The sequence below is a fragment of the Globicephala melas genome, chromosome 2 (assembly GCF_963455315.2).
Source record: "Globicephala melas chromosome 2, mGloMel1.2, whole genome shotgun sequence".
Classification (NCBI taxonomy): Eukaryota; Metazoa; Chordata; class Mammalia; order Artiodactyla; family Delphinidae; genus Globicephala; species Globicephala melas.
In genome coordinates, this window is record NC_083315.2 from 35,511,407 (window position 1) to 35,538,870 (window position 27,464).

At 41.3% G+C, this 27,464-nt stretch overlaps 1 protein-coding gene across 1 annotated transcript; it reads right to left on the bottom strand.

The window, feature by feature from the left end:
• Positions 1-8,374: 8,374 nt before the first annotated feature.
• Positions 8,375-12,479, bottom strand: RAMAC (RNA guanine-7 methyltransferase activating subunit). Its single transcript, XM_030878508.3, has 4 exons — positions 12,165-12,479; positions 11,352-11,400; positions 9,498-9,676; positions 8,375-8,763 (listed from the first exon to the last, which is right to left on the bottom strand). Exons 3-4 carry the CDS (start codon positions 9,665-9,667, stop codon positions 8,577-8,579), a joined length of 357 nt encoding a protein of 118 aa, XP_030734368.1. The 5' UTR covers positions 9,668-9,676; positions 11,352-11,400; positions 12,165-12,479; the 3' UTR covers positions 8,375-8,576.
• Between the last annotated feature and the right edge of the window lie 14,985 nt (positions 12,480-27,464).

The window sequence follows — 27,464 nt, forward strand, 5'->3', positions numbered from 1 at the left end:
ACCAAAAAACTGTTGGCAGAGGTAGGAACTAGTTCAGCAGCTGTGTCTGAGGACATGTTTCCCTTTCTTTCTTAGCAAATGAGGTTGCCTTTAGCAGTCTGATGCTCTCTTGACCCACACAGGGCTGTTCCCCATTAATAACAATCACAGCTAAGGCCTGGGCACCTTGAGCTGCTGTGGAAGTTTAGTTAATGCAGCTTTCTTTAGCTGGGCCCTATTCTTCCCCCAAGGATATTAAGACAGGCCCAGTGACCTAGGACAAGGACACAAAATCCCCACCCCCTATAACAGTTGTCTAATAACATGACTATAGCCCTGCCTACCCCTGTTAACTTTAAGTGAATACTTACACGGTCTACAAAGTGACCTGATTACACTGCCTTTCTCATCCTGTGCTGTCCTGAGGGTCCAGCCTTTCAGGCAGCCCATGAACAAGGTTTGAATGATACTTTTCCAACTCTGATGACTAGTGTCATGGTGATGTTCTAGCACTGCATCTGTAATCTATCATTCCCCACCTTAATACATAATTAATTACTCCTGCAAACATGATTTAAGAATAATTTAATAACTTGGGTGCCTGCTACTTGCCAGACACTGCTTTGTCTACACTGTATGTTGACAGTTGGAGGCAGAAACAGGAAACTTGAACTCCTGATTCCTGTGAGCCATTCCTCACTTGTTTGTTTGACAGCTAGGTATGGAGAGAGAACCAGAGCATGTAGGTGGCACCTTTGCACTGTTTAAAATTCCGAACAGCTAAAAACTCACTTGAGGAGGCAGTTCTTTTCTGGGCTGCAGGCTACCAGCATCCCCCCGCTTACAGATTCTAGGGATTTGGTTAAGTAGTTCCTTAACTCTAGAGCAGAATATAAATTTTAGAACCCATCATGGCCTCCCACTTCAGAATTTTTTAATGCATGTGACTGGAGACTAAAAATTTTTAAAGCTAGATTTTCAATTTGTATCCAAGAGGTGGCACCATATTGCAGTAGCAGAAAACCACACATAGATTAAAGAAAGGAATGGACTCTTAATTCCTTTTGAAGTGAGCAGTACTATTAGGAAATCCCTTCTGTAGTGCCTGACTACCAATGTCACAATCTCTTATCCTTCTTGTCTAGTCTTCTCAGAGACATTCCTTAGACTTAGTCCCCTCATACCTTGAGTTTAGCATAGGCCAGAGTGTGGCATTAACCAGGGCTGGCTGAGTACTCAGGAGTCTCGGGTCAGTACTTTGGTGGAGCCAGCGAGGTCCTGAGTGCCTTAATTTTGCAAATTTCAGAAATCCCATTTAGTCAGTGTTTTTGAAAATGGAATTGGGCTGGAAAATTAACAAGGAATTAATTTCTAAAAGGATGCCAATTTATTAATTTGAATGAAGAACGTACCTGCCAAATAGCCTGTGTAGTGGGATCCTCAGCACCTTCTGTCCCTTTGGGAAATCTCGTCCAGAAGCCAGTCATCATTTGAAGCTTGGAGAGCTTGGGGTCAGAGCCAGGGAACTTAGGGGCCAGGAGCAGGGAGCTATGACTGTCTAGAGCTCCCATTTCTGCTGCAGGGACAGACATATTTATCTTACCAGCCCCTCTCCTGGGACAACACTGAACACTGATGCTTCATGGCACAGGAGCTCCCTTTTTCCAGGCTCCAGAAGACCACCTAACTCTGCTCACAGAGGCTTTTTTCAGATAATCCTTATAATTCAACTAATACAAGTTTTCAGCATTTTATAATCCTATTCTAGCTGTGTGCCACAGGGTCCATCTAGTCCCCTTATTAGAGTTTGGCAGGGGTGAATCCCCAAACTTTGCAACACGAGGTACAGTCTGTGGGCATTTCTCCATGCAACTCATCTCATCCATGATGTGGTTTTACTATCACAGTGTCTCTGGAATTGTTTCAGAGTCTTAGGTTTCCCCAGAGATACCTGGGGGATTGGAGCGCTGTGGAGAATAAGGGAGCAAGTCAACAGAACTCCAAGCCTTTAGTCTGCTTCTAGAACTGTGCTGCCAATACACTTGCTGCTGGCCACATGTGGCTCCTGAGCACTTGAAATGTGGCTCATCAAATTTTAAAGTAAAAAAATAAAAGCATCATAGAAATAAAGGCCCTGCTGGGAACAACACAACAGAGAAGAGGCTGAATATATGACATGGAGTTTAGAGAGCAGGCTAGAGAAAGGTGAGCAAAGACAGGAAAATGACAGACACAGAAGTCAGACAAAGGAAAACCAACACATGCATAACTGGAGAAGAGAACCAAAGAAATGGAACAGAAGAACAAAGATTTAAAGATATAATCGAGAAAATATTGGAGGACTTCCCCGCTGGTCCAGTGGTTAAGATGCCACACTTCCACTGCAGGGGGCACGGGTCCGATCCCTGGTCAGGGAAGTTCCACATGCAGCGCATTGCGGCCCCCCCCCCCAAAAAAGAAAGAAAACATTGGAGAAATAGAAGATAAACTTACATAATGAAAGGTGCAGTGTCCTAGGTGAAATACTGACAGTGATCATCAACAATGAAACACAACCTAGTGAAGTTCTCCTAAAGTAAAAAGGCCTGTGGCCATCTAGACAAAACGTTGAAGTCATAGGGAGAGGAGACACATACATGAATACTCGTATGTTGCTGATGGGAATGTAAATTGCTACAATGCTTTAGAAAATGTGGCAGCATTTATTAAAATGAAATAATACAGGTTTTTTTTAACCCAACAATTCTACTTCTGAGACTACCCCACAGAAGACATAAAATAAAAGCATTCAAAAGATATATGGACAAAAGCAATATAGCATTGTTAAGTAGGGGCAAAAAAGGAAACAACCTAAGTGTCTACCTATAGGAGAATGATCATATAATCAATGGTATATCCATGCTATACAATATCATGTTATTAAAATTAAGTCATTAATTTTTAATCTATAGCTAGTGACCTGGAGTGATGCCTATTATAATATGTTGTGTGAACAAAGAATAATATACACATATGTGTGTGGGTTTATATATATAACCTCACTTTAGTAGGAAAGGAAAAACATGCATATACCAAATTTATATATATATTTGTGTGGGCATGGTGAAAGAGACAGAAGCATTCACAGCAGGCCAAAGTCACTGGTTGGATGCAGATTATTCGTATTTGTCTAGTTTTACTTTTTACAGTATTATTTTGTATACGCACAAAACATATAGTGAAGGAAACTTTAAAATGAGAAACACACACACACACACACACACACACACACACACACACACACACACACACACACACACACACGAGAAAGCTCTGGCCTTTAGCAATTACAGCAGCTTTATTTACCTGTTTCAGACAAAGAGGCTGCTGATCCTTTAGGGAGTTGAAGGCACTGGCCGTGGAAAAAAACCATGAGATCATCATCACATCGTCCCCTGAAGCTGTCTCAGGAGAAGTCACTGAAACCCGGAGAAAATCTAACCGGTAATTAATACTTGGGGCTCTCTGTATCCCTTAGGGACAGGAATGAAAACGACTGAATTAGCCCATCAGCACATGGAGACTGGTGAAAGATCTGAGCTGCACTTTTTGCACCCAAGTCAGCCCAGAGGTACCCCACTCTACTTGGGGAGGCACAAACCTGACACTGAATGGGCACTGAGTATGTGCCCAGCCCAGTGATGTGTACTTTATGCAAATGCTTTCACTTAATCCTTCAAGGGGGCAGTCAAATCACGTATTAGCAATTTTGATGAGGATGACTTGTTCTCGTTAACCTCCTCCCATGCCATCCTGTAAATCTTAAAATCCGAGGGGTATTATCCACAGCTCATCCCGTTTTCCAGTCTGACAGTACTGATAACAAGCTACTCAGATACAAACGTATCTCTGGCACATGCAGGCCTCAGCTGTGTCACACCAGCTTCAGTCACTTCCTCTTAAGCCCTGGCATATCCTAATACAGCAGCCCTGCTGACTGAGACCCATGGAGCCGGCCTGGCCCTCTCTCCCCGCCATCTCCACAGGTCATGGGATCTCTGCTCCCATCCCTATTTCTCCCAAAAGCTAGTCCCAGTAGAGGTCAGTCAGACCTCTAGAAAGGAGGAAATATTTGCTCTCAAGGCTACCTTAGAGTCCAATAGTATAATCTACTACTTGAATCTAGTTGTTGATTTGGCTCCAAAATAATCTGATGTAGCAGGACCCAGGAAAATATCCATTTAGATAGAATAGAATGTCACATCTGAATATATCTGAATTCTTAAGTATTAATCTAAAAATTAACATCATTAATTTCTACAAATGTCAAGAATATGTACTGCTGTTGGTCTTAATTCATTCTAAATTAAAAACTGGAGAATTTTAAAAGCTTACCTAAGCTTATAAATAGAGGAAACATTCTCTGAGTGACCTATATAATTAGGTTTTTCACACAGAATTAGCCAAAGCCTAATGTATTTCTAAGTTCCCATTTATATATATATATCAAATATGCTTCTTTGGTTAAAACACAAGACATTGAAAGACAAAGCCCAAACAAGCTTTTCAGTGAATAGTTTATATATAATACCTCAATTTGTCTAACATTACCAGAGTAAATGCTTTCACAAGTAACATTTCCAGCTAACTGAAGTTATCCAACAAGCCACCTCAAGCTGGGAATATTTATTTCCTACATTTCTTAACAAGAATAAAAATTCCCAGGCTTCCCTGGTGGCGCAGTGGTTAGGAATCGCCTGCCAGTGCAGGGGACACGGGTTCGAGCCCTGGTCCGGGAAGATCCCACGTGCCGCAGAGCAACTAAGCCCGTGCGCCACAACTACAGAGCCTGCGCGCTAGAAACTGCAAGCCACAAATACTGAGCCTGCACACCACAACTGCTGAAGCCCGCGCGCCTAGAGTCCGTGCTCTGCAACAAGATAAGCCACTGCAACGAGAAGCCCGCGCACCACAAGGAAGACTAGCCTCCGCTCACCACAACCAGGGAAAGCCCGTGCGCAGCAACAAAGACCCAACGCAGCCAAAAAAAAAAATAAATTTAAAAAAGAATTATAGCCTTTAAAAAAAAAGAATAAAAATTCCTTTTCACTATAAAAAATAGTGCTAATTAAAAGAAGTCAAAGGCCCAGAGCATAGATTTCCATACACAGCCAAATCTGTTTAGGTTGAGTGAATCAAACAGAATACAAAGTCTAGGAAAATTTTTAAGGTGTTAAAAAACTGTGAAACAGGAATCTAGAAAAATGGTACAGATGAACCGGTTTGCAAGGCAGAAATAGAGACACGGATGTAGAGAACAAACGTATGGACACCAAGGGGGGAAAGCAGGGCGGGGGGGGAGGAATGAATTGGGGAGATTGGGATCGACAATATATACACTAATATGTATAAAATAGATAACTAATGAGAACCTGCTGTATAAAAAAATTAAATTAAAAAAAACTGAAAGTGTAGTGCTTTCATTAGAGTTCAAAATCAGTGATATCAGTAATCTTCAGGGTATAAGATCATTTCTTTCCTTTTTGGTATTCTGAACTTAAAACTGACATTTCATTACCCTTAATACTGTCATAATGTTCTATATTTTCCTTTAGGAGAATAAAATACAAAGGGAAAATTACATCCTTGTCTGTTGAGCATTATGTTATAAGGAATGCAGCTTTGGAAACCAAAACCATGCTGGAGATCTTACTGGCTGTCTTTTTCCTATATGGTTTCAAGAACCTAAAAACTAATCTTAGAGCAGTGACACAAGGTTACTACACTCTGGATAACCTCAAATCCTTCTAGCACTCAAGGAAAAAAAAAAACAACAGTTCTCTATCTAAGTCTCTAGCATCTGTCTCAAATGGATATTAATTTGATGTGTTCCATAATGAACATTCAACATTCTCAAGTCAGTGCCAATTTCCAAAGAGCAAATGCCAGTAATTTTGGCTCAACTTTTATATAAACTTTCTTTCTTCCATATTTGTTTTCTTCTTTCTTTTTTTGGCCACACCACAGGATCTTAGCCTCCCAGTCAGGGGTTGAACGCAGGCCATAGCAGTGAAAGTGCCGAGTCCTAATCACTTGGAACGCCAGGAAATTCCCCTCTTTCTTCCATATTTGAAGTGTTTGTTATTTTCTGAAGGATATAATGTCTTATTCTTTTGCTAATTCATATAGTAATTCACATAAGGAAACAATCGCAAATCTTTAATTCTCAAGCTGCCTACCTCATTTTCTATCAGTTATTCTACATACTTTATATCAACACTATGCTTTACGATTTATCAAATCCTTCCCTGCCATTGATTAAACAAATGTTTATGCAGCACCAATAATGTACCACTGGGGTTTTAATGGTCACGAGCTTTAGTTTCTATTCTCAAGCTCTCATATGTTTGGTCACTTATTTTTATGATAACCCTGTGAGAGTGACAAGGGAAGGTGTTGTCCCCATTTTTGCAGGTGAGCAAATAAGCTCAAAGTTTAAGTGATTTTCTCAAGGTGAGATATCTTGGAGCCAGGATTCCTTATGCTCAATCTATATGCTATTACAACAGACTACCTATTTGAGATTAATTCCATTTGACAGTTCTAATTCTTTCTTCTCCACTTTTAAATGATCCTTAAGTTGGTTTGATGTGCTTTTCTGTCTCTCCCACATGAAGCAGAAACCATGCCTTTATTTCTTCCTGGTTTTAAGCACACAGGGAACAGTCTGATGACTGTTGCTTAAAAAAAACAAAAACCACCACCACATAGATTACTCATGCAGAATGCAGAAATAACTCATGTTAAAAGGAGGACTCTTCTCATATTTTCAAGTAGAGTTGATACTCAGACCATATGTACCCTACTGTTACAGTGTTAAAATATTTAAATACTGTTAGAAAATACTCTTCTCCTGAGCTTCCTGAGAGGCATCCCTCGCTCCAACCCTGTCCCTTGGATCCAGATATCTAATTAGTGTCAACAGCTGGCACAGCAGAGGGCCTCCAGGATCCTGCTCTAAAGTTGTGGTCAGCTATTGTCCCAACTGGTCAGTGGCTGTGCTTTATCAGTTGACAGATATTTTTAATAACTCATCTGCTTTCAGAGAAGATCTTGGGGTATAGTCAAGCCATTCTTAACTCTCTGGGCTAAATATTCTGTAGTATCAAGGCCTATCTTAATGTACCAGCATTGGCTTGTTGCCTATTGATGTAATTACAAGGGTACACGGAAAACCCTTATCTTATTGTTAAAATTGTATTTACATCTGAGTGTGAGTACTTGGTTTATCAAATCCTTTCTAATAAAATAGTTACCTGAAAGAATGGCTCTTCAGGAAGTGGGGGTGGAGGGGAGAGTTGGATCCAGAGCATGTAGAAGTAGTACCTGGAGATGTCAACCTCAACGGCCTAGAGTGGAGTGCTAAGAGAGAAGGCAGCAGAAGGCAGATTCAGGAAGTTGCCTTTTAATACCTTTGACCTATGACGAAACTTGTACTCTTTCTTAATATTATTCTTACACTAAATCTTTTTCAACAGATAGGAGAACAGAGTAATAAAAAATCAAAAAGCTCATCTCTAGTGAATGGGCTACCTGCCAAAATTTGAGAGAATACTTACAAGTATTTTATTTGAGTAAAACCATTATAATGGCCATTAAAATGATGTGAAATACAATGATCACTCTGAAAGGAAGTTACAGCATCACTGGATTTACAAAGGGGAAGCAGCAAAGGTGCACATTTGGAGGTGAACATAACATTGTAAAATCAACCCACATTAAATACCATAAAAGTAAATACAAAATGCAGCATTATTTACATATGATTGAAAAGGAAGGGAACATTGCAGGGTTAAACTTTTGTATAATGTGTGAATTCTGACCTGGTATGTTTAAGTTAGCAAGAAACCTTAGAGTTTGTATAAAATTACTGTGTGCCTTAATTCCACCTACCACTAGATCAAGATATTGAAACTGAGAATGATTCCTTCCTGATTTTACAGGTTTATTCTTGATATCCCTCTAAAAAGAGACCAAAACGATTGTGAAGATGATTCATACCTATAGAGTAATTAAAGTACCACAGTCACATAATAACAAAAGCCAAACAAAATATACTATAACTGTTTTCCTTTCAACTACTATGTACAATATATCACAAGTAAGCATAGTTGTGCATTTAGGAGTTGACTGTACTACTTCTGTAAAATATTAGGAATGAGCACATCCGAGTACAGGGATACTTCCTTACCTTACAAAGTAAAAGCAAGCATTTTCTATGTAAAATTTTTATTTCTGTGTAAAACAAAGAACTCCTGAAAGTCAAACAAGGAAAAAATTCACAACATTCAAAGCACTATTAAGTCACGAAATAAAGAAGAATCTGAGGTAGAAGTCAAGCAATATAATCCACAACCTTTTTAGGGGAGTATTTATTGATATTTCCAGCAGCCATCATATCTCTCCAGTAAGATCTAATTTTAAAAAAGTCTCAAGTTCCAAAACATCAATCCACTCTCTACAATCAGATGTAAAACTATGACCAACAGAAAATACAACATAAACTTTTATCATGTTAACAGAGTAAATGGTTTTACTAAAAGCTGCTGACATTTCTATCAGTAGTAGCCATAGGGAGGCCGTTGGTTGTAACCATAGTGTCCATATTGATGGGGGTAGTAAGGTTCTTGTCTGTGCTGCGGGTAATTGTTACCCCAGGATCGCCCATGCCACTGATTGGATCGATTGTCACTTGGCCACCCCCGTCTGCTATCCCTACCTCTAAACTGTCTGTTATCTTGCAACCTACAACAACAAAACAAAAAGATTTTTATACTTCCCTTAAAAAAAAAAAACAAAACACATGACAAATCTATCCTGGTGCATTTCATTTCTCAATCTAATACGCAGTATACAAAAGAGTAAAAAACATTTTTCTCTACAGAATGTTATAGCACTAGTTATTCAAAACTTTCCTAAGATTCAGATCCAGTATTATACTGGATATATTTAATACTTTGCAGAGAAGAGGTAGACTACAACACCAAACCCCAAATAATAGGATGGTTCTGAAACCTATTCAATTGTTCAAAAGCAGTATGGTAATATTCCTTTGATCTATTTTGAGGTATCAAATAGAAGTAATTTACATTGTATAAACTTCTTTCTAAAGTAAAACCAAAAACAGTATCTTCTTTATGGAATTTAATGCAAAAGTTTTGTAAAAGACTCTAGGTTTTTAAAGCATATTTGCAGAGAAAATAAAATATTAGTCCAGAGAAAGAATATTTTTTAAAAAACCATTATAACACACTCACACACAATTGCATAGCAAGGGAAAAAAAATATGGTGCTGACAAAATATTAAAAGCAAGTATTTACCAGGCACTTACTGTGTGCCAAGCAGTTACTAGGCACTCGGTATACCACACTGCACAAAAACACTGATTCCTGCCCTCACTGGCCTTGTGGGCTAGCGGATTCAAGCTATCCTCTCCCAGATCAGCCACCAGCATTTACTGTTCTGAAGTAATACATACCGATTGCCTCTATTTCTTTGGTTCCCACCAGCTCTGCTATTCCATTCCTCAACAATTGGAGGGGACTCAGGAGGGCGTTTCAGGTATTCCTGGTACTCTTTGTCATCTTCTGTGAATCTACTGGCAAACATCTCTTCAAAATTTGGAATAGCTTCAGAAGTGTCAGTCATTCTGAAATTCTGTACAGTTTTTAATATGTTTCTATTAGAATTTTTTTTTTAAGTAACACTATCTTCACCAGATAGTGGAAAAACAAGAAGTAAATACTTTTAGGCAGGGTATTCATAAAAGTCCTTGTGTACTTTTAAACCTAAGATAGACTAGATTCAATTCAGTACTTCTTGATTATTATAGTACAGGCATTGTGCTAACTAGGAGCCTGGGATACAAAGATGAACGATGTATCATGATTGTTGTTATATATCATCATCAATATATCATCAGTGTTGAATCGTAAGGTAATAGGAAGAACCAAGAAGAGAAAATTAATTGGATTTAGCCATTAGGAGATGATTAGAGTATCAGAGATTAAAACAGGACTACAATTAATTAAGAAATAACTGGAAGGTAAGGAGGTAGAAATCTACACTGATTAAAGACCAAGCTTTCAAGAGGCTTGGCTGGAAACAGAGACAAAACACAAAGGGCAGTAGCTAAGGGGTTACTGGAAGGTTACCTCTTTTTTCCCCAGGCTACAACACCTGAAGTTGTTTGTAGGAAAATAAAAGAGCCAATAAAGAGAAAGACTGTAAATACAGTAAAGACATGAAAACAGAAAGGCAAATAAAAAGGCCTTTAAACACACAGCTACTAAGGTCTAGGGTAACTACTTTATAATGGTATTCAATATATTCTTATTCCAGGTTCTGTGACATATGAAAAAAACTACTATAAAATATTATCTAATGGCTATGAAAACTGAAATCTGTATCAGCTGGGTTTTCCAGGGCAATTATGGATTCACTTTTGAAGCAGTATTTCTTCACCCAAATTTTCAGAGAGCCCTCTACCTCTGAGAAAAGATTTGACTTAGGCTGCAGCAGCAATCCTTGAGAAACCAGGGGAGAGGGAGTTCACTTCTTTTCATCTTCACCCAAGACCTGGAAGGCAGCCCTAGCAGTATTTTGAAGGTAGCCCCCAATTTCCAGTCCTTCCTTGATGTAGTCCCATCCCCTACCTTTCCTCACCTAAACCCCATCTTTCTGTTCTTTGCCTCAAGACCACTAAAATCTGTTCTGTGATTTGGGGCATACGTGACATCATGCTAAAACTTTAAAACCAAATCTCCCTTATCTGATGTCCTAAAATTATTCTTCTTCCTGTATTACTTCAGTTTATAATAAAAAATTGTCAAAGAGATGTGATACGGGAAGACAGCTTTTTCATTAGTTTTTCTTTCCTCCAAATCCCTCAAAACATATGCAAATATTCATAATACTACCCTTGTTCCAACAAAATTAAAGATTATTATTTGGATGCAAGATTATTGTTGGATGCAACAGTATCTACATGTCTTACCTTCCAGGCCTCTGCTCTCTTACAGTATGTCTTATTAAATACCAATGTGTCTGGGATTGGCAAACAGATGTCAAATTCTCAAATCCAGGGTATGGTTTAAAATAAATTCAGCAAATTAAAGGCGTGCCTTGATTCCTATAGGAATCACAGAAATCACCAGAAAGATGACCCATACCTAACCAGAGGGGCGATAAAAATCATAAGCCAAGGCAAATGTGCTATTCTAACGTTCTTCCAGGATCCCCCTCCCACAAACAAACAAATGTGTATCATCTTTATAATTACTGGTGAGAATGAAATTTAAATAGAATTTTAACTGATCCAAGCTTTACTTACCCCAGGGATTTGAGGCAGCTGTACCGTTTAATGTTTAGATTGTTTAGATCTATGGGAAGAAAAACAAAACAAAACAAAACAAAACTTGACTCCCTTGAAAGAAACCCTCAAAAGGTGTGTGTCGTGGGGACAGGAACCATAAAGGTTAATGAAGTGGTAGGATTAAAAGTACTCTAAAGACTTGCAACGTTAATTCCAAAGAGGGAATTGGAGCTTAAAGTGCCACCGAAGAGCTAGAAGATGCTACTCAAAACCAATGAGCTAGTTCGAGCATGAATAACAACTTCACAAAGTATGTTCCTTTCTGTTGGAAAACACAGGGTACAGCCTTTCAGATATGTACTCGAAGACTACTAGTTTTTTGACCCTAAATAAAACCACACAGAACTTTCGCTGCAGGCCACTAACCTTGTAAATGACTACCCAGAATGGGGTTTCGCTGCCCTGGGAGATGAACCCAGAGAACTAACCGACGAAGACACGGACTGAGAACCACTGCTTTTTTCAGTCCTCTCTCACAGCACACCAGCGCCTGTCTATCAAGGCTTTGACTGATGCGCTCCTTCTGAAGCACCTCGGTCCCAGATGCGAGGGAAACTGGAGGCCGCGAGGAGTAAGCGGCTTCCGGTCTCGCCAAAGGGTCTAGTCTCGTAACGGCAGAGCCAGAGGACACCTCGCCGGCCACTCAGCTCTGCCCGCCCGGTTCCCTCCTCCCCGCGGCCGCGAATGAGCGACACCCCCCACCCCACGCCCAGGGCTGTATCTCTCCCGCTCGGGCCGGACCCCGCCGGCCGGACGCTCACGGAAACCTACCTCCGAGCCAGAACACCGTCACAGGACCTCCGGACCGCTTCAGCTCTCCAAGGTAACAGATCCACTTTGGCCAGACTCCGACCACGGCCTGACTTCCGCTTCCGGCGCGCTAAGGCCGAGGCGGGCCTGTGAAGTCTCGCGGTATCTTCGGCGAACCGGGTGGATTTTTCCCAATTCTTCCAACGCTGGTGGCTGGCCTGGAGCTTGCGAGGGTGGTGGGTTGGCGGGATAAAGGTGATGCTGCCCACCGTGCGCTTTCAGTCTGCCTGGTGGCTGTACAGGAAGAGACGCATCGCTGTATATTGAGCCTCCTTGACTGGGAGCAGGTGACGGGTAGGGACGGAAGTTCTGGAACTTCTGTGCCGAGCGGGGAGGGAAAGGCTACTTCCGGCCGCCTGCGCCGGGAGTCTTTGTGAGGAGTGCGAGGCGAGGGCAGACGGTGGAAAGTAGACTCGAGTGGATTCCTTCAGTGGCGCTACACCTTTCACTTCTGTCCAGGCAAGCTTCGGTAGTAAGATTTCTGTAGTCTGTTTTGTACGTGTTTTTGCCAAAACACAGCCCCGCTCTGCTCCAGCCTAAGTCGTCAGTATCTAGTTACCTCCAGAAGTCTTGGTCATTTCTTCTGGGATGTTCAGTAGGTGTTATAAACGCTGCATATTCCCAAATATATCTTGGCCTCCTCCCTCCCAAATTGCTTTCCAGACTGGGTACCCCTTTTGGTTAATACTCTCATGAGTTTCCAGCTTGGAAACATCGATGTCTATCTACATTTGATGCCATTTCTTTCTTTCCCTTGCTCCAGTCAGTTGCTAAGTTCTGTCGATTCTACCCTACATTAATTCTAGCATCCATCCACTCTCCATACCCACTGCCTCCACCTAGCCAAAGTTGTCATCACCCCCTGGACAGTGGGAATGTGATACCTTTCTCATTGATGCCCTTCCTCTAGCGTCACTCTCCTACCTGCCCATCTTACACATCAATGCTGTAGGCTTACTCATCTTTAAGATGATAGAAGATCTTCATCGGCTCCCTGTTGTAGATTAAAGGCCAAATTTTTTAACTTTGGATTCAAAACTATTTTCTGCTGTCCCTCTTTCATTCTCCGTTTGTCCATATCAAACCAGACCATGTGAAGCGCCTCATTGATGAACTACCCATTACCTTTCTGTAGAGGCTCATGTCTCTTTCTTCTTGGAATACTCTTCCCTCCCCATCGTCTCGGGATGTTGAAATTCTATCCATTAAAGCTGAATGAAGTAACATTTCCATCTAGAAATAAGTTTTCCTTCCACTGAATGTCCATTATGCTTTCTGAGCCGTTTTTCATCTATTCATTCAGTTATTACCACTTTCTAAGTTAGAACTAAATTATTTATGTGGAAGTCTTTTCCCCCTACTAGACTACATTCATTCTACATTCATTTCTACATCCTGGAGTGAGTAACATTGTACTTTGTATAAAGTAAGCACTCAGTAAACGTTTGTGGAGTGAATGATGAACTATGAATATTCCAAGCCACGTTTTAGAGACATTAACCTAGCTAAAGTGTATAGGATAGTATGGATGGGAAGATATGATAATCTTGGTGTTGGGTAGTAAAGGTGAGAGCAGAAAGACCAGCATTACAGTAATTGAGTGGTATAGTAACCAAGTGGATGATGGGAGACAAGGATCAGGAGGAATCAGGAAAGACTCCTGTTCAAGTCTGGAAAATTGCAACTGAGAAGGGATATCTATAGCATGAGTTGGTTTTAAAGCAAAAATGAGCTCAGAGCTCAAAAAAGATTTGTAGAATTTGAGATAGTAGGGAAATATTCAAAAGAAAAATTTTAGGCGGTTGTTAGAAATACAGGACTAAAGCTGATGAAGGACAAATGTGTGAGTCATCCATGAAGAAACAACAGTTGAAATCATCAGTGTATATGATCTTTCCAAAGGACAAAGTATTTATAGAGAACAGAAGGCCAAGACCTGTGCCTCAGGAAATACCCATATTTAGGAAGGAGGAATAAGAAATGTAAACTTTGGGGCTTCCCTGGTGGTGCAGTGGTTGAGAATCCGCCTGCCGATGCAGGGGACATGGGTTCGTGCCCCGGTCTGGGAGGATCCCACATGCCGTGGAGCAGCTGGGCCCGTGAGCCATGGCCGCTGAGCCTGCGCGTCTGGAGCCTGTGCTCTGCAACGGGAGAGGCCACAACAGTGAGAGGCCCGTGTACCGCAAAAAAAAAAAAAAAAAAAAAAAAAAGAAATGTAAACTTGAAGAGGAAATTGGAATAAATATGGGTATCAATGTTACAGTTGAAAAACTCAGGCAAATGCTTGCCTACTTGGTATCAGCAGTCAGGGAGGATTTTGGGGAAAAGCGTTCTTGAGGCCAGCTTGCTGGTTTCCTTGTGACTTTATTATGGTGTTATTTCTGGGTAATGAAGACTTACATAGAAAAGAGTATATTTCTTTTCTTTAAATTCTAAAGTGGCACTTAGGAGCTCCTAGGCTTCAGAGAGTCTCTGTGAAAAAAGTTTAGGTTATTCTAGCCAATTTTGAAATGAAACGATTTGTGCCCATAATGTTTTCTCATATTCTGATATCTTATCAGTTATTATATTTCACTTTCTGGCATCACTAAGAAGCCTTTAAGCACCAAAACTTGTTCATTGGAACCGCTTTTGATAGAAATATACATAAAATGTAGTACTTACTTCCCTACCATAACTGGAATAAATGGGCCGTAATTTAATCTTTGCTTGGCAACTAAAGATAATTGTTATAGCATCAATTATTATATTCTGCTGGATAGTAATGTCTTTGGGCCTGTTGATACATATGGAAAAGATTGCCTTTTATTAGTTGACTTTGCTGTCTCTGTTATTACTGTTGTATCTCAGTGTTTTATCTTCTTGCAGCTTTATAAATTGACCTAATTTTACACATCATTTAAAGCCTAACTTTGACCCAGTTTGATCTAGAGGCAAACATACTAGCAGAACTCCCTGGGGAATTGTGGCATCAAAAGAGATTTCAGAGGCTGTGAGTGAATTTAGACAGTGGCCATTTTAAAAATGATGAAACTGAGGCCGAAGAGGTTATATAATTTACTCAAATGCACAGCCAGTAAGTGGCAGAGCAGGATTTGGACCAAGTCTGTGATACTTCAGAAGGCCTTGCTTTTTCTTCAGTGAATCACTGTTTTCTCCTTTTCATTCCCTACTCCACAAATCTTGAGCCACATTAAACCACATTGCTGTTGCTACGCAACCCACACTCTTCCACTCCATGGTTGATATGCAGCCCCAGAAAGCAGGAACTCCTGCAGCCTCCCCACCAAAAAGTGAACTCTACACGGTACCTGTTTCCTCACATTGTTTACCTTAAAAAAAATCTCTTGAAGGTGTACCTCATAGGCAGAACCCAAGTCAAATGACTTGTCCCTAGCTAAAAGGAAAGCTGGGCAAGTGAACTTCTAATATCCTTCTTGGAGAGGTAGTACTCATAAGGTAGTAAATTGTCTGAACAGAAGAAGGCTATTCGAAAGATGCTTGGGCAGCCGGGAAATGTGACAGTTATCCACTGTACTCTAGTTTACCACTCATCACACTTTGCCTTGTATTATGGTTCATTACATACATAAAATCACAGTATTGAAGCATTGAATGGGATTATCTGGTTGAATGCTTTTTTTTTCTGAACAAATTCCCCAAGAGATTAAAAAGACTTCTCCAAGACACTTTTCCAAGGTCACAAAATTGATCAGTGGCAGAGCTAGAACTATAACCTTCAGACATTCTTCATTTATTTTGAATTAAATTAATTCATTAATTTTTTTTTTTTTTTTTTTTTTGCGGTACACGGGCCTCTCACTGTTGTGGCCTCTCCCGTTGTGGAGCAACAGGCTCCAGACGCTCAGGCTCAGCGGCCATGGCTCACGGGCACAGCCGCTCCGCGGCATGTGGGATCTTCCCCGGACCGGGTCACGAACCCGCGTCCCCTGCATCGGCAGGCGGACTCTCAACCCCTGCGCCACCAGGGAAGCCCAATTCATTAATTTTTTAAATATCTTTTAGATGCCAGGTACTGTTCTAGGCCATGAAAACATCAATGAATAAGAATAAAAGCCCTGCTCTCACGGAGCTTATATTCTAGTGGAGGAGATAGACAATTAAAAAAAGTGAATATGTATGTGCTATGAAGAGTAATTAAGCAGAGTAAGAGCACAGAGGGTAACAGGCTGCTGCTTTGGAAAGCATGGTCAGGGAATGTGCGCATCATAGTTTTCATCTCAGCCCGTTTCCTTATATGGTGGAGTCCCTCACTCTTCCCTCCTGTCAGGAATGTAAAAATTGAATACTTTGTTTATCTTTAACATCCATACCCTTCATAAGGGAGTAAAAGAATATCTCTCTTGGGCTTCCCTGGTGACGCAGTGGTTGGGAGTCCACCTGCTGATGCAGGAGACACGGGTTCGTGCCCCAGTCCAGGAAGATCCCACATGCCGCGGAGAGGCTGGGCCCGTGAGCCATGGCCGCTGAGCCTGCGCGTCTGGAGCCTGTTGCTCCGCAACGGGAGAGGCCACAACAGTGAGAGGCCCGCGTACCAAAAAAAAAAAAAAAAAGAATATCTCTCTCATTTCTGGGACAAGGCAGATTTGCTGAGTTTATAGTTTCCTAGACTGTGCCCAGTGACACAATTGAACTTCTGTGCCTATAGCTTGAGTTGGAATTACAGACTCCCAAATGTTGTTTTGTCTTTATATTGTGTTATTCAAACCATCTCCCCCTTTTCACCCCACCCATCCCACTCTATTCACAAGCACACCATCTTTCACAAGCAAAGCACATGAACTCAATAAGTAAGTTCCTAAATGAGAATTGAAAAGTGACAACCTTCCACTCACTTTTTCTGATCTAGGCAAATCTCAGCAGGTTTCCCTGCCCTGATTTTATCTTCTGCAAAATGGGAATGATAATTCGTGCTACTTCTCTGCTTCATAAGGTTATTGTAAGAATTAATTATTGCATATATAAAACACTTTAGGCTCAAGTGAAGAAAGATGCTATGTAAATTCTAACAATAATTAAAGTTGTTATATGTTACATAAATGTTTAATCTCCAAGAAGAAAAAATTTCAAGTTATATGAGGCATTGGTTTAGATTCACATCTGTACGCTTGTGGCTTTAATTACATTAAATTGTTTTGATCAGAGATTACAAAACCTTAATCTAGTCCTCCACCTCAGTGTCATCCTCCCACATAAGGAGTCTTCGTTTAGGGGCCTTTTTTCAGGAGACCGCAGAAAGCAAGCCAGTGCTCGTTGCAAGTTTACTACCTGAGTATTTCTGTTTACCTTAGAAGCCAGTTGATATTGTTAAAGAAATCACAGAAGAAGGAAAGATAAGCAATCTTGGGGATGAAAAAACTATGAATTGGTCTTAATAGGTTGGACTAAAGTCTTTTCCAATTCTAAAATGTGTGATTGTGATATGAAGGTGTTTTCTCACCTTTTTCCTAATGTTATATAAATAAGAGCACAAACTATGTTTTCTAAGTGGACTTAATTTGGACTCGAGTTGCAAAATATCTGCCTATTTCTATTCCATTTGACAGGCCCGTCAAGGGCTAAATGATGGCTCTAATCTTTATTATCCTTCCTTTGCTTTTTTGGTGACTGTTTTCTCTGTATGCTCCGTTGGCTCCCTCTAGTCATCTACTTTAGTGTCTTGGTCCTATCCACCTCTTCCTCAAATATGTGTGTTACTTGCAGAAGGGACCTTGGAAATGTGTGGAGAGGCCAAGAGACTTGTCCAGAGATTACTCTCAACCACTCCTTCCCCCATAACACCATACTGTCTCCTCCAGGGGCTTTTCCAGAATACTTTTCAGTGAAGTAATAACCACAGTTTGAGTGTTAGACGCATTTCCTAAGCACTGGAAAGTGGCATGAGTAAGTCAGGATCCCTGTCCGAGGGTGAACTTCTGCTCTCTTACCCATTTTAAGAGGGTGAGTCTTCCCCCAGGCCCCAATCCTGGGTTTTGGCAGGCTTACTGTCCTTGGTGACAGGTAGCTTATTCTGCCCTTTTGGAAGCTGGCCTTGCCTAGTAATCTTTCAAAAGAAAGGTACAAAAAGCCCCATTTTAAAACAGATGTTCAAGTGATGCAGGTATCTTCAAAACAAATGAGTAAGATCTAGGGAGTAGAAAGAGCACCAGGCAAGGAGTCAAGAAACCTGAATTAAAATCTTACTCCCTGTGGGTTATCATGCAGGTCACCACCTCTCTGGGCCTTAGTTTTCTCACTTTCTTATTTTGCAGATGAAATTGGAGCGTCAGCATCGGTTCCCTTGATTTCCCAATCTCACACCTACAGTGTGACCTCTTTCTGCCCCCTTGACCTCTTGTCTTCCAGTCTCTTGCCTCTGTGTCTCTGGTCAGTGCACCCTCTGCTCTTCTGGACATCGCCCCTGCAGTTATTCCTTCTCTCTTCTCTGTTTTCAACTCTCCCTCTTTAATGGCTTCTCCCACACCCACACCCACCGCACTGTGTAAACTTGCTCAAGTTTCTCCAGTCTCAAAACAAAACTGATACCCTGCCCTCAATCCTGTGTCCACCTCTGAATATCTCAGATCTCCTTTCCCCTCATGGGGAGTGTCTTACAAAGAGTGCCCACAGCTGCAGCATTCTACCTCCCCCTCTTTTCTATTCACCGCAGTCAGGTTTCTGCCCACAGACACGCCACTGAAACCACTCTGACAAAGTTCCCTAGGACAGGGTTGACCTAGGGCAAAATTGAACTACTGCCCCGTCTAAAATCTTCAGTTTATTTAGTATCTGTGCAGCATTTGACACTTTTATCTCCTCCCTCCCTTAAACCTTCTTCTCACTTTGTTTCCAAATTTCTCATGATTCTTTTCTGCCCTGGATTGCTGTTTGTTCTCTATCTCCCTGGCTGACTTCTCATTCCCCTGCTCATGACCCTGTCCCTACTCTCCTTCTGTTGCCTATGCAGACTCAGTCTTTTTATGGCTTCAGCTTCCTGCTCTGTGCTGATGACTCAACAATGGATACCTCTAGCCATCCATCATATCTGAGCTCCTGCATGCTAGATATTTGTATCTGGATGTCCAACAGGCATCTCCAGCACATATCTAAATGTGAGTTCATCTTTCTTCCTGAACCTGTCCATCTGCCTCTATCTCTGTTTTTGGAGAATGATTCTTCCCAGTTACCCACATCGGAAACCTGGCAGTCATGCTGGACTCCTCCCTCTCTCTCATCCTACCCACCCAGTCCCTCCCCAAGTCCTGTGGACTTCAGCTCCTGACCGTCTCTTCTGTTTGTTCACTCTTCCTTTCTTCCACCACTGTCTTAGTTCTGACCCTCATCACTTCTCATACAGACCATGGTGATAGCCTCTAACTGGTCCCTGCATGCAGCTCTGCTCCCCTCTAGACGCTTCTCCACCCCGTTAGTAGAGTGCTCCATTACTATCCTGAAATGTACAGAAAAGAACTGATGATAATAATGTAGCCGATTCTTGTGTATCTACCAACCAGCCCAGAGAAGGCTCTTTCTAAAACACAAACTGATTCCATTTATCCCTTGATCTGTCCACTTTTCAGTGGTTCCTAGGATGCACTCTAAGCTCCTTGGCGTGGAATACAGCCTGTTAAGATTTAGTTCTGTACTATCTGTTCAACCGCATCTCCTGCCACTCCCCCTCAGTGAACTAAATGCACAGCCATATCAAACTGTTTACTTAAAGTTTCTGGAATACTTCATGCTGTGTTGTACACATGTTGTTCCTTCTGTTTGAAGTGCCCTCCCCACTCTGGTAAACCTTAGACTATTACATCATCTTCAGGTGGTCGTCCACATACACCCCCCACCTCTAAGTGGAACTCATTATTTCTTCCTTTATATCTTTAACATATGTAATCGATGCATTTATCACAATGTATTGTAATTGGTTTACATGCACTTAAATTATAAGCTCCTTGAGAGTAAGGCTGTATCTTTCACGTCTTTAGCAATTAGCATAGAGTCTGGCAACGCGATACGTAATTGGTGTTCAGTAAATGTGTATTGATCTGGCCCCTGCCTTCTTCTCCAGTTCTATGTTTGACTAATCTTTTCCCACTTCCTCCCCTCTCAGTACACACTCTACCTAGATAAAGACTCAGCTTACCTCCTGTGCATAGCACGTGTTCCCCGGACACCCCTTTACCATGGCACCTGCATCACTTTATTGAGTCTATCTGTTTTCATGTCCATCTTCCCTACTAGAGTATAAGCGCCAGGAGTCTGCCCCGCCAACACCTAGCACTGGGACTGTCACACACGAGGCAGTGGAGAAGCGTTGTGAACATATGAATGAAGGAGTTAGACTTGCTGATTTGTAAGTTCTCCTTCAACTCCAAACCTGTATGATTTGAGGTTCCAAAAACTGTGACATAATCTCAGAGCTTTCTCCCAGCAGATGGTCAGAACAGTTGAAACACCAATTCAAACAGTTGGCAAATATAAAGGTAAACATTTAAGAAAGTGAGCCAGAATGAAGGTGAATCCTCCAAAAGGAGCAAGAACATTGGCAAAACAGTGCATCCATGTAGTCACAGACACCCTCTTTGCATCTGATGGTGGGTTCCATATGGTCCCCTCAAGGCATATGACACATATGCCTTGAGAGCTTCTCAGGAGGGTGGTTGACACCTCCCTATGACTAAACCCCCACTACTAGAAAGGAGCTGAAGGCACATTATTTCTCTGCAGCAAAAATTAGTTTTTTTCTTCAGCATGTTATTTTAATTTGCTCATTTTTGTAAACTAAACACCAAGTTTAGTCATTTATTTACTGATTTGTTTCTGTTCAGATAGAATTCTAGGAAAAAACCCTAATCTAAAGACTCTTAGATTTTGTGACTTATTTTTTCACTCCACAAGCATTTATCAATATCCAATATATTTCTAGGCTCAGTGTTGGGGGGAGTGGAGAGATTTCAAAAAATGCGGAACACAAATCTTAAGATCTAATTGAAGAGTCAAGCAGAAGATAGTTATGATGAAGCATATGCATAATATAAAACTGTGCATGGTAACCTAATGGAGTGCAGGAAAAAGTAATTCAGACTGGACACCTAAGTACAGAGAGGCTTCAGAGTGAGGAAGATATCAGCTCAAAGTGAAATTAACCAGGAGAAATTTACTGAAGGAGGTGAATCTCCAATAACACATATCCACACACAAAATATATGGATCGCCAGCCGTAGGACCTGTGCCGTAATCTGGATTTTGGGGTATAGAGGATGGAGACTGGCCATTCTTCTGTTGCATGCTCTTCAGAGAAAGACTCGGAAGATGCTGCATTTCCCTTCAGGCCACCTCGCAGGGCTCTTTACTACACCTCTCTCCCAAGTCCCCTCAGGGACCCCCTGTGTAATATCTTCCCTGTCATATTTGGACTATGAGTTGAGATCCCCGCTCACTTGGGGAATGCATGTCTCTCTTCGGGTTCCTGCATATTCCAGTTAGACACTGTTGAGGATTGACTCTCTTTTCCCCATGGCAGGTAGGAGTCAGGCCCCCTCCCACAGGTTGTTGAGATCTCTACAGAAATCTTCAGCATTTTCAGGTGCGAAGGGTATTGGCTTTAGCTGCAGGCCAACCCGAGTGATTTTAGCCAAGATAGAGGTTCAGTTTCCTAATTTCTAAAATGAGATTATAATGATTATTTCTACCACCACAATATAAGAATTGACAAATGTTAGTTCCCCCTCCTGTTCCTCACTGTTTTCCAGACCAAAGTAAAACACTCTTGATTTGGCCATTTTGAATAGTAGGGAGAGGTTCTGATGCAAACATTTCACAATAGTCCTGTGAAAACAGCCATGTCAAAATGTGGACATTACTACTATTACCATTTATTGAGCATTACTACATGCCAGACACTGGACAATGCTTTATATTACCTCATTTTTTCCTCTGCTTTTGTATGTACTTTCTAAATTCCCTAGGTAGGTATTATCTCTTTTTAAAGCAAACCTTAGAGATGACAGGTAATTTATCCAAGGTAATTTTTCGCAAGCAGGAGAAATGAGATTTGAACTGACTCTCCTTTCTATAGAAGAGACACCAAAGAACCTGAAGAACAACATATTTGAGCTGGAGTTTTGAGAAAAACCTGTATGACAGGCTAGTCAAGATTACCCTCTGTGGCGAGAGAGTAGAATGCAAATGTTCCGTGGCATTGATTGAAGCAAGATCCATTTGCTTTCATATCAGACACTGCTGGAACCAGAACTTGGAGTCTGTCAGGGTTGAAGTGACAGCTGAGACTCAGCTCACAGTTACTTTTACTTTGGCTTATTCCTGAAGCAGAGAAACAGTGCAAGCAATATAAATGAGGCATTAGGCTCCCCGATGCCTTCCTCTTTTGTATCCAGTGGAGGTGTACCCAAAGTCTGGTGTATCTTGAGAGCCCACACAAAGTGAGATGTCCCCAGGTCCAAAGCATAAAAAACTCTGGGTGTAGTGCTTAGCACCCAGAAACAACTGTGCCTCCATCTGAAGCAATCATTCTGCTACTCAAGAGAAGGCAACGTCATCATAGGCCTTGAAATTCCTGTTGTGTGTGCCAGCATTTGGAGCAGTCTCCCTTTCCCTGCACCTATACTGCAAGGCCTAAGAACTTTCCATTTATGTCCACTTGGGTACTTTCCATAGGCAGGCCTGGCCATGGCCTACTACAGACACACAGCACAAAATTATATTCTATTGTAAAAACTGAAGAATGCAATTTGTATCCTTACCCAGAGGGCCACCCTGCTTTCAAGTAGAGGTGTAAGAGTTCATGGATGGTTATGGCCAAAATTTTGTTTGGAAAAGAGGCTGAAATAGAGACAGAAAACAGATAAGTGATTGCCTGAGGTTTGGAGTGGGAAAGGGATTGACAACAAATGAGCATGAAGGATCATTTGGGGGTTATGGAAATACTGTAAAATTGGATTGTGGTGATGGTTTCTCGATAAATTTGCTAAAAATCATGAATTGCACACTCACAATAGGTGAATTTTATGGTATGTAAATTATGTAAGAGAGGGAGGGAAAAAAAAAAAAGCAGCTCTGAACCTGCTTGAATATATGGCTAGAATTTCCATGAAGCCCCAGGGTAACTGGCCATAGAGCACAGATGAGAAGATTTTGGCCTAGGAAATGTTAAAGGCAGTAGTTAATAATTAAAATCTCTGTGTCCAAACATCTAACTTTGAGTATCTGCCTTCCTGATGTACCCCTTGGAAAGGTGACCATCGTAATATTAATAATGGCTGTGCAGAAACATCTGGTTCTCTCTCACCCTCATATCTGTTCTCTTTTTCTTCCACGGTAGAGAGAGGGTTTTGAGGCACTGGTCCAGAGTGGGACTGACTTTAGCAGAGTCAAAGTTTAATAGCAAGAGCCTTAATTTTTTCCTTCCAGGAATTCTTTAAAATCTATTTGAATTTTAAAGTAAATTCCCCACAGTAAGTTGTTGCATTTAAAATGTCAGGTTAAGGCTGGCTAGCCACGCAGCCACTGGCTAGGGGCCCTCAGTGCCAGAATTAGTAAAATTTGTTTGAAAATGATGTCAAAGTAAGAAATGGTACCCTTAGTGGCTCTGCCTTCCCAACAGCCTCTATCCATTTTGTGTGTGTGTGTGTGTGTGTGTGTGTGTGTGTGTGTGTCTGCCACTTTCTCTCCACTACCACCACCCCCTCCCTTTCCCTCCTGCTTTGACCATCACTTCTTCCCTCACCTATTCAGAATTCTTAAGAGAGGAGGGACAGGAGTCACCAGCTTTAGAAACAAGAACTATGCCCTAGTGCCCTGTGGGGAGTTGGAACAGTAGGAAGGAGCACTTAAGCTTCCTCTACCCTCCCAGAATGATTTTAATTACCTGCAGCTGCGGCATGATCCGGCACCCAGGCCTCAGCTGAAAAATCCAGAAATCAGAGTTGCTCATTATCAAGGATTGGCTATGGTAACCAAGCTTATTTAACTAAGCTACCATACTGGTTTCTCACTAAATCAGATACCAGTTTATTCATTTACAATGAGAAATACACCTTCCCTTTGCATGGGCTACTTCCTTCCCATCAGTGATTCAGGGTGCCCCTTTCCTGGTGTCTGGGTATCCGGGTGCTACTTGGGGCCATGGACTATGGCTTTCCGCCCCTGCATCCCTGGAACACAGTTGGTGCTTGATAAATATTTGCCAAACTGAATTGAATTTTGCCAGGGATTAGATGTGTGTATCTTCAGCCATTTTTAGTCAAACAAAACCTGAAGATATTTTTACCCCACATATTAGCTTAGTCAAATGCTGTTTCTGAGCCACAAGGATCCATGCAAACACTGCATGGCAAGATTTATGAAGTAGCCATTTGTTCGATTTTTTTTTTTCCCCACAGAAATGACTTCATCATAAAGAAAATTCATCTCAGGGGATTTACCTAGCAAGATATCACTCTACTTCATTTTGTGTTTTCTCTTTTCCTTTACATTTGAAATGAATGCTATAAAAGATCCCACTGTGCCACTGATAATAATAGCACACACAACTATAGACTGTCCACTGTGTGTCCCTGAAATAGATTCTTCAGTAGAAAGAACAACAGTGCTGTCATTTACCAAGTTCTATGGGAAGCAAGCATCAGAGCTGAAGACATAAAAAGACTTGAGTCGGTGGAGTCCAATTTAGCCTTGATGGTAGTGTGAGGCACATTATTAGGTCAATTTTCAGGGAAAATTATATTGTTAGGGAAAGAAGAGTCCTGTCCATTTGTCAGAACCCTGGTACTATGGTCCTTGGGGAGAGGGACCTCTTCTCAGGCCCCCAAACAGGCTTCCCCTTCTCTTGGGCCCTCTCAAATCCTCTGCTGATGTAGGTTCTCCTGAAGGTTCCCAGACCCTCCTGACAGCCCTGTTTTCCCCTTGCCTCAGGCGGGAAGAGTTTGTGGTTTGAGATTGAGGAGGTCTTGCTCAAAACTCTTAGCTGCCACGACATTACTCTCTCTGAAGTCAGTGTGCCCAGGACTCAACCCTTGACCTCTTCTCATTCTCCATGCTTCTCATGTGAATTGTATTTATTCCTGTGACTTCCACTGCCACTTATGTGCTGGAGCCTTTGACCCTCAGTTATGGTGTATGGCCCTGACTGTGTTTAGGCATCAGTGTATTCTGTGCATGAGTCCTCTTGCATCCCCCATTGGACTTCCCAGATTCCTTTTCATCAGGCTGCCTGTTCAGTTCAGTTCAACAAATATTCATTGCATATGTTTGGCAGGGATCTTCTGTAGTTGTCGAAGATACTGAGGTTCCATTTTATTTAAGTGAAAGTTTCCTCTATTTAATTTGCAGTGTTCTTTTTTTTATTATTTTTAAAATTTCATTTATTTTTTGGCTGTGTTGGGTCTTCACTGCTGAGCACGGGCTTTCTCTAGTTGCAGCAAGTGGGGCTACTCTTTGTTGCAGAGTGCATGCTTCTCATTGCGGTGGCTTCTCTTGTTGCAGAGCACGGGCTCTAGACACACGGGCTTCAATAGTTGTGGCTCGTGGCTCTAGAGCACAGGCTCAGTAGTTGTGGCGCATGGGCTTAGTTGCTCCGCGGCATGTGGGATCTTCCCGGACCAGGGATCGAACCCATGTCCCCTGCATTGGCAGGCAGATTCTTAACCACTGCGCCACCAGGGAAGTCCTGCAGTGTTCTTTATTTTTATTTTTACTATCCAGTAATTGTAGGGATCCCTGAAGTCTGAACTATCAGCTACTGTTCTTCTCTTTCTCTCCCTGCATCCTCCCTAAGATTATTCATTAGTACAGTTTCAACTTCACAGAGATAATTTTCAAATATGCATATCTGATTCCAAATATCTTACCTGTCTCATTTAGTGCATGCACTTAGATGTCCTTTTGTTTCCTTAAAATAAACATCTGTTGTGGCTTTGGTTCCTGGATATCTAAAGTGCAGAAGTGAATGGAGAGATAATTTAGTAAGTTATGGTGTATCAATGCAATGCAGCTTTAAGCAGCTATTAAAAATGCTTACAAATAACTATGGATAATTTCTGCTTCTCTATGTACTTTCTAACTTCCCCCAATGAGAATCCCTTTCTTTTCCTACAGGAAAGAAGTAAGAGAGGAAACAAGTGAGATGATCAATTATGTCTTACAGGGGAAGGTGGAAGGGCGACAGCAATTTGCTGTCACCTTTGCAGCCACACCTAGCTAATCCCCAAAGATTTCTCAGAACCCTTCAGTTTGGGTTTCTCCTTTCCCTTCCAAGCGCCTGGCTGTGAAAATAGCTGAGGTGATCATCAGCCTTGAACCTCGACCCTTAGTTTGCCTTTCCCCACTTCTGAAAACAAAGTACTTTTTAGACTGAGCTGCCTGAGAAAAGGACATATTTTATTCATATCTGTAACCCTAAAGCACTTACCACAGTGTATGAAGCAGTTTGAAATAGTGGAATACTATACAGCTGTAGAAAGAAGGAGGGACATCTTTTTATTATGTTATAGGACAAAGAAAAGGCCAACTGCAAATCAGCGTGTATAGAATACTGTCATTTGGGTAGAGAAGGGGGGAAAGGAAGTTTTACTCTCTAGAAGGATGTATAAGAAACTGAATGCCTCTGAAAAGGTAACTGTGTGCTGAGTGAAGAAAGGTAAGAGGGAAACTTTTTGCTGCAAACCCTTTTGTACCTTTTGAATTTTAACCCTGTTGAATGTTTTAGTGATAAAAATAAATAAATAAAATTTAAATGAAAAAAATATGTTGAATTTATTTGAAATATCCAGAATAGGCAAATCTGCAGAGACTGAAAGCAGATTAGTGGCAGCCAGGGGCTGGGAGGAAGAGGGAATGGGGAGTGACTGCTTAGTTGGGTATGGGCTTTCCTTTTGGAATAATAAAAAATACTCTGGAAGTGAATAGTGGTCCTAGTTGCACAACATTATGAATGTACAAAATGCCCCTGAACTGTACACTTGAAATGGTTAAAATGGTGAATTTTATGTTACAGGAATTTTACCATAATTATATTTATATATATTTTTTAAATGAGTGAATGAATGAATAAAATGCCTATTATATTTATAGATTTATATTAGATGGCCCCTCTGTGCAATGAGATACCTCTGCTTTGTGAAGTTTTTAATGGAAAATTCCAAACTTATACAAAAGTAGAACAGTGTAATGAACCCCACTTACCTACCACTCAGCTTCAACAATTAGCAACTCATGGCAAATCTAACTCCATTTATACCT

Excerpts from the sequence above, each read along its gene's own strand:
- RAMAC (XM_030878508.3), bottom strand. The coding sequence starts at position 9,667 with ATGACTGACACTTCTGAAGCTATTCCAAATTTTGAAGAGATGTTTGCC. Across the intron at positions 8,764-9,497 it reads CAAAGAAATAGAGGCAATCG|GTTGCAAGATAACAGACAGT; the intron begins GTATGTATTACT and ends TTGTTGTTGTAG.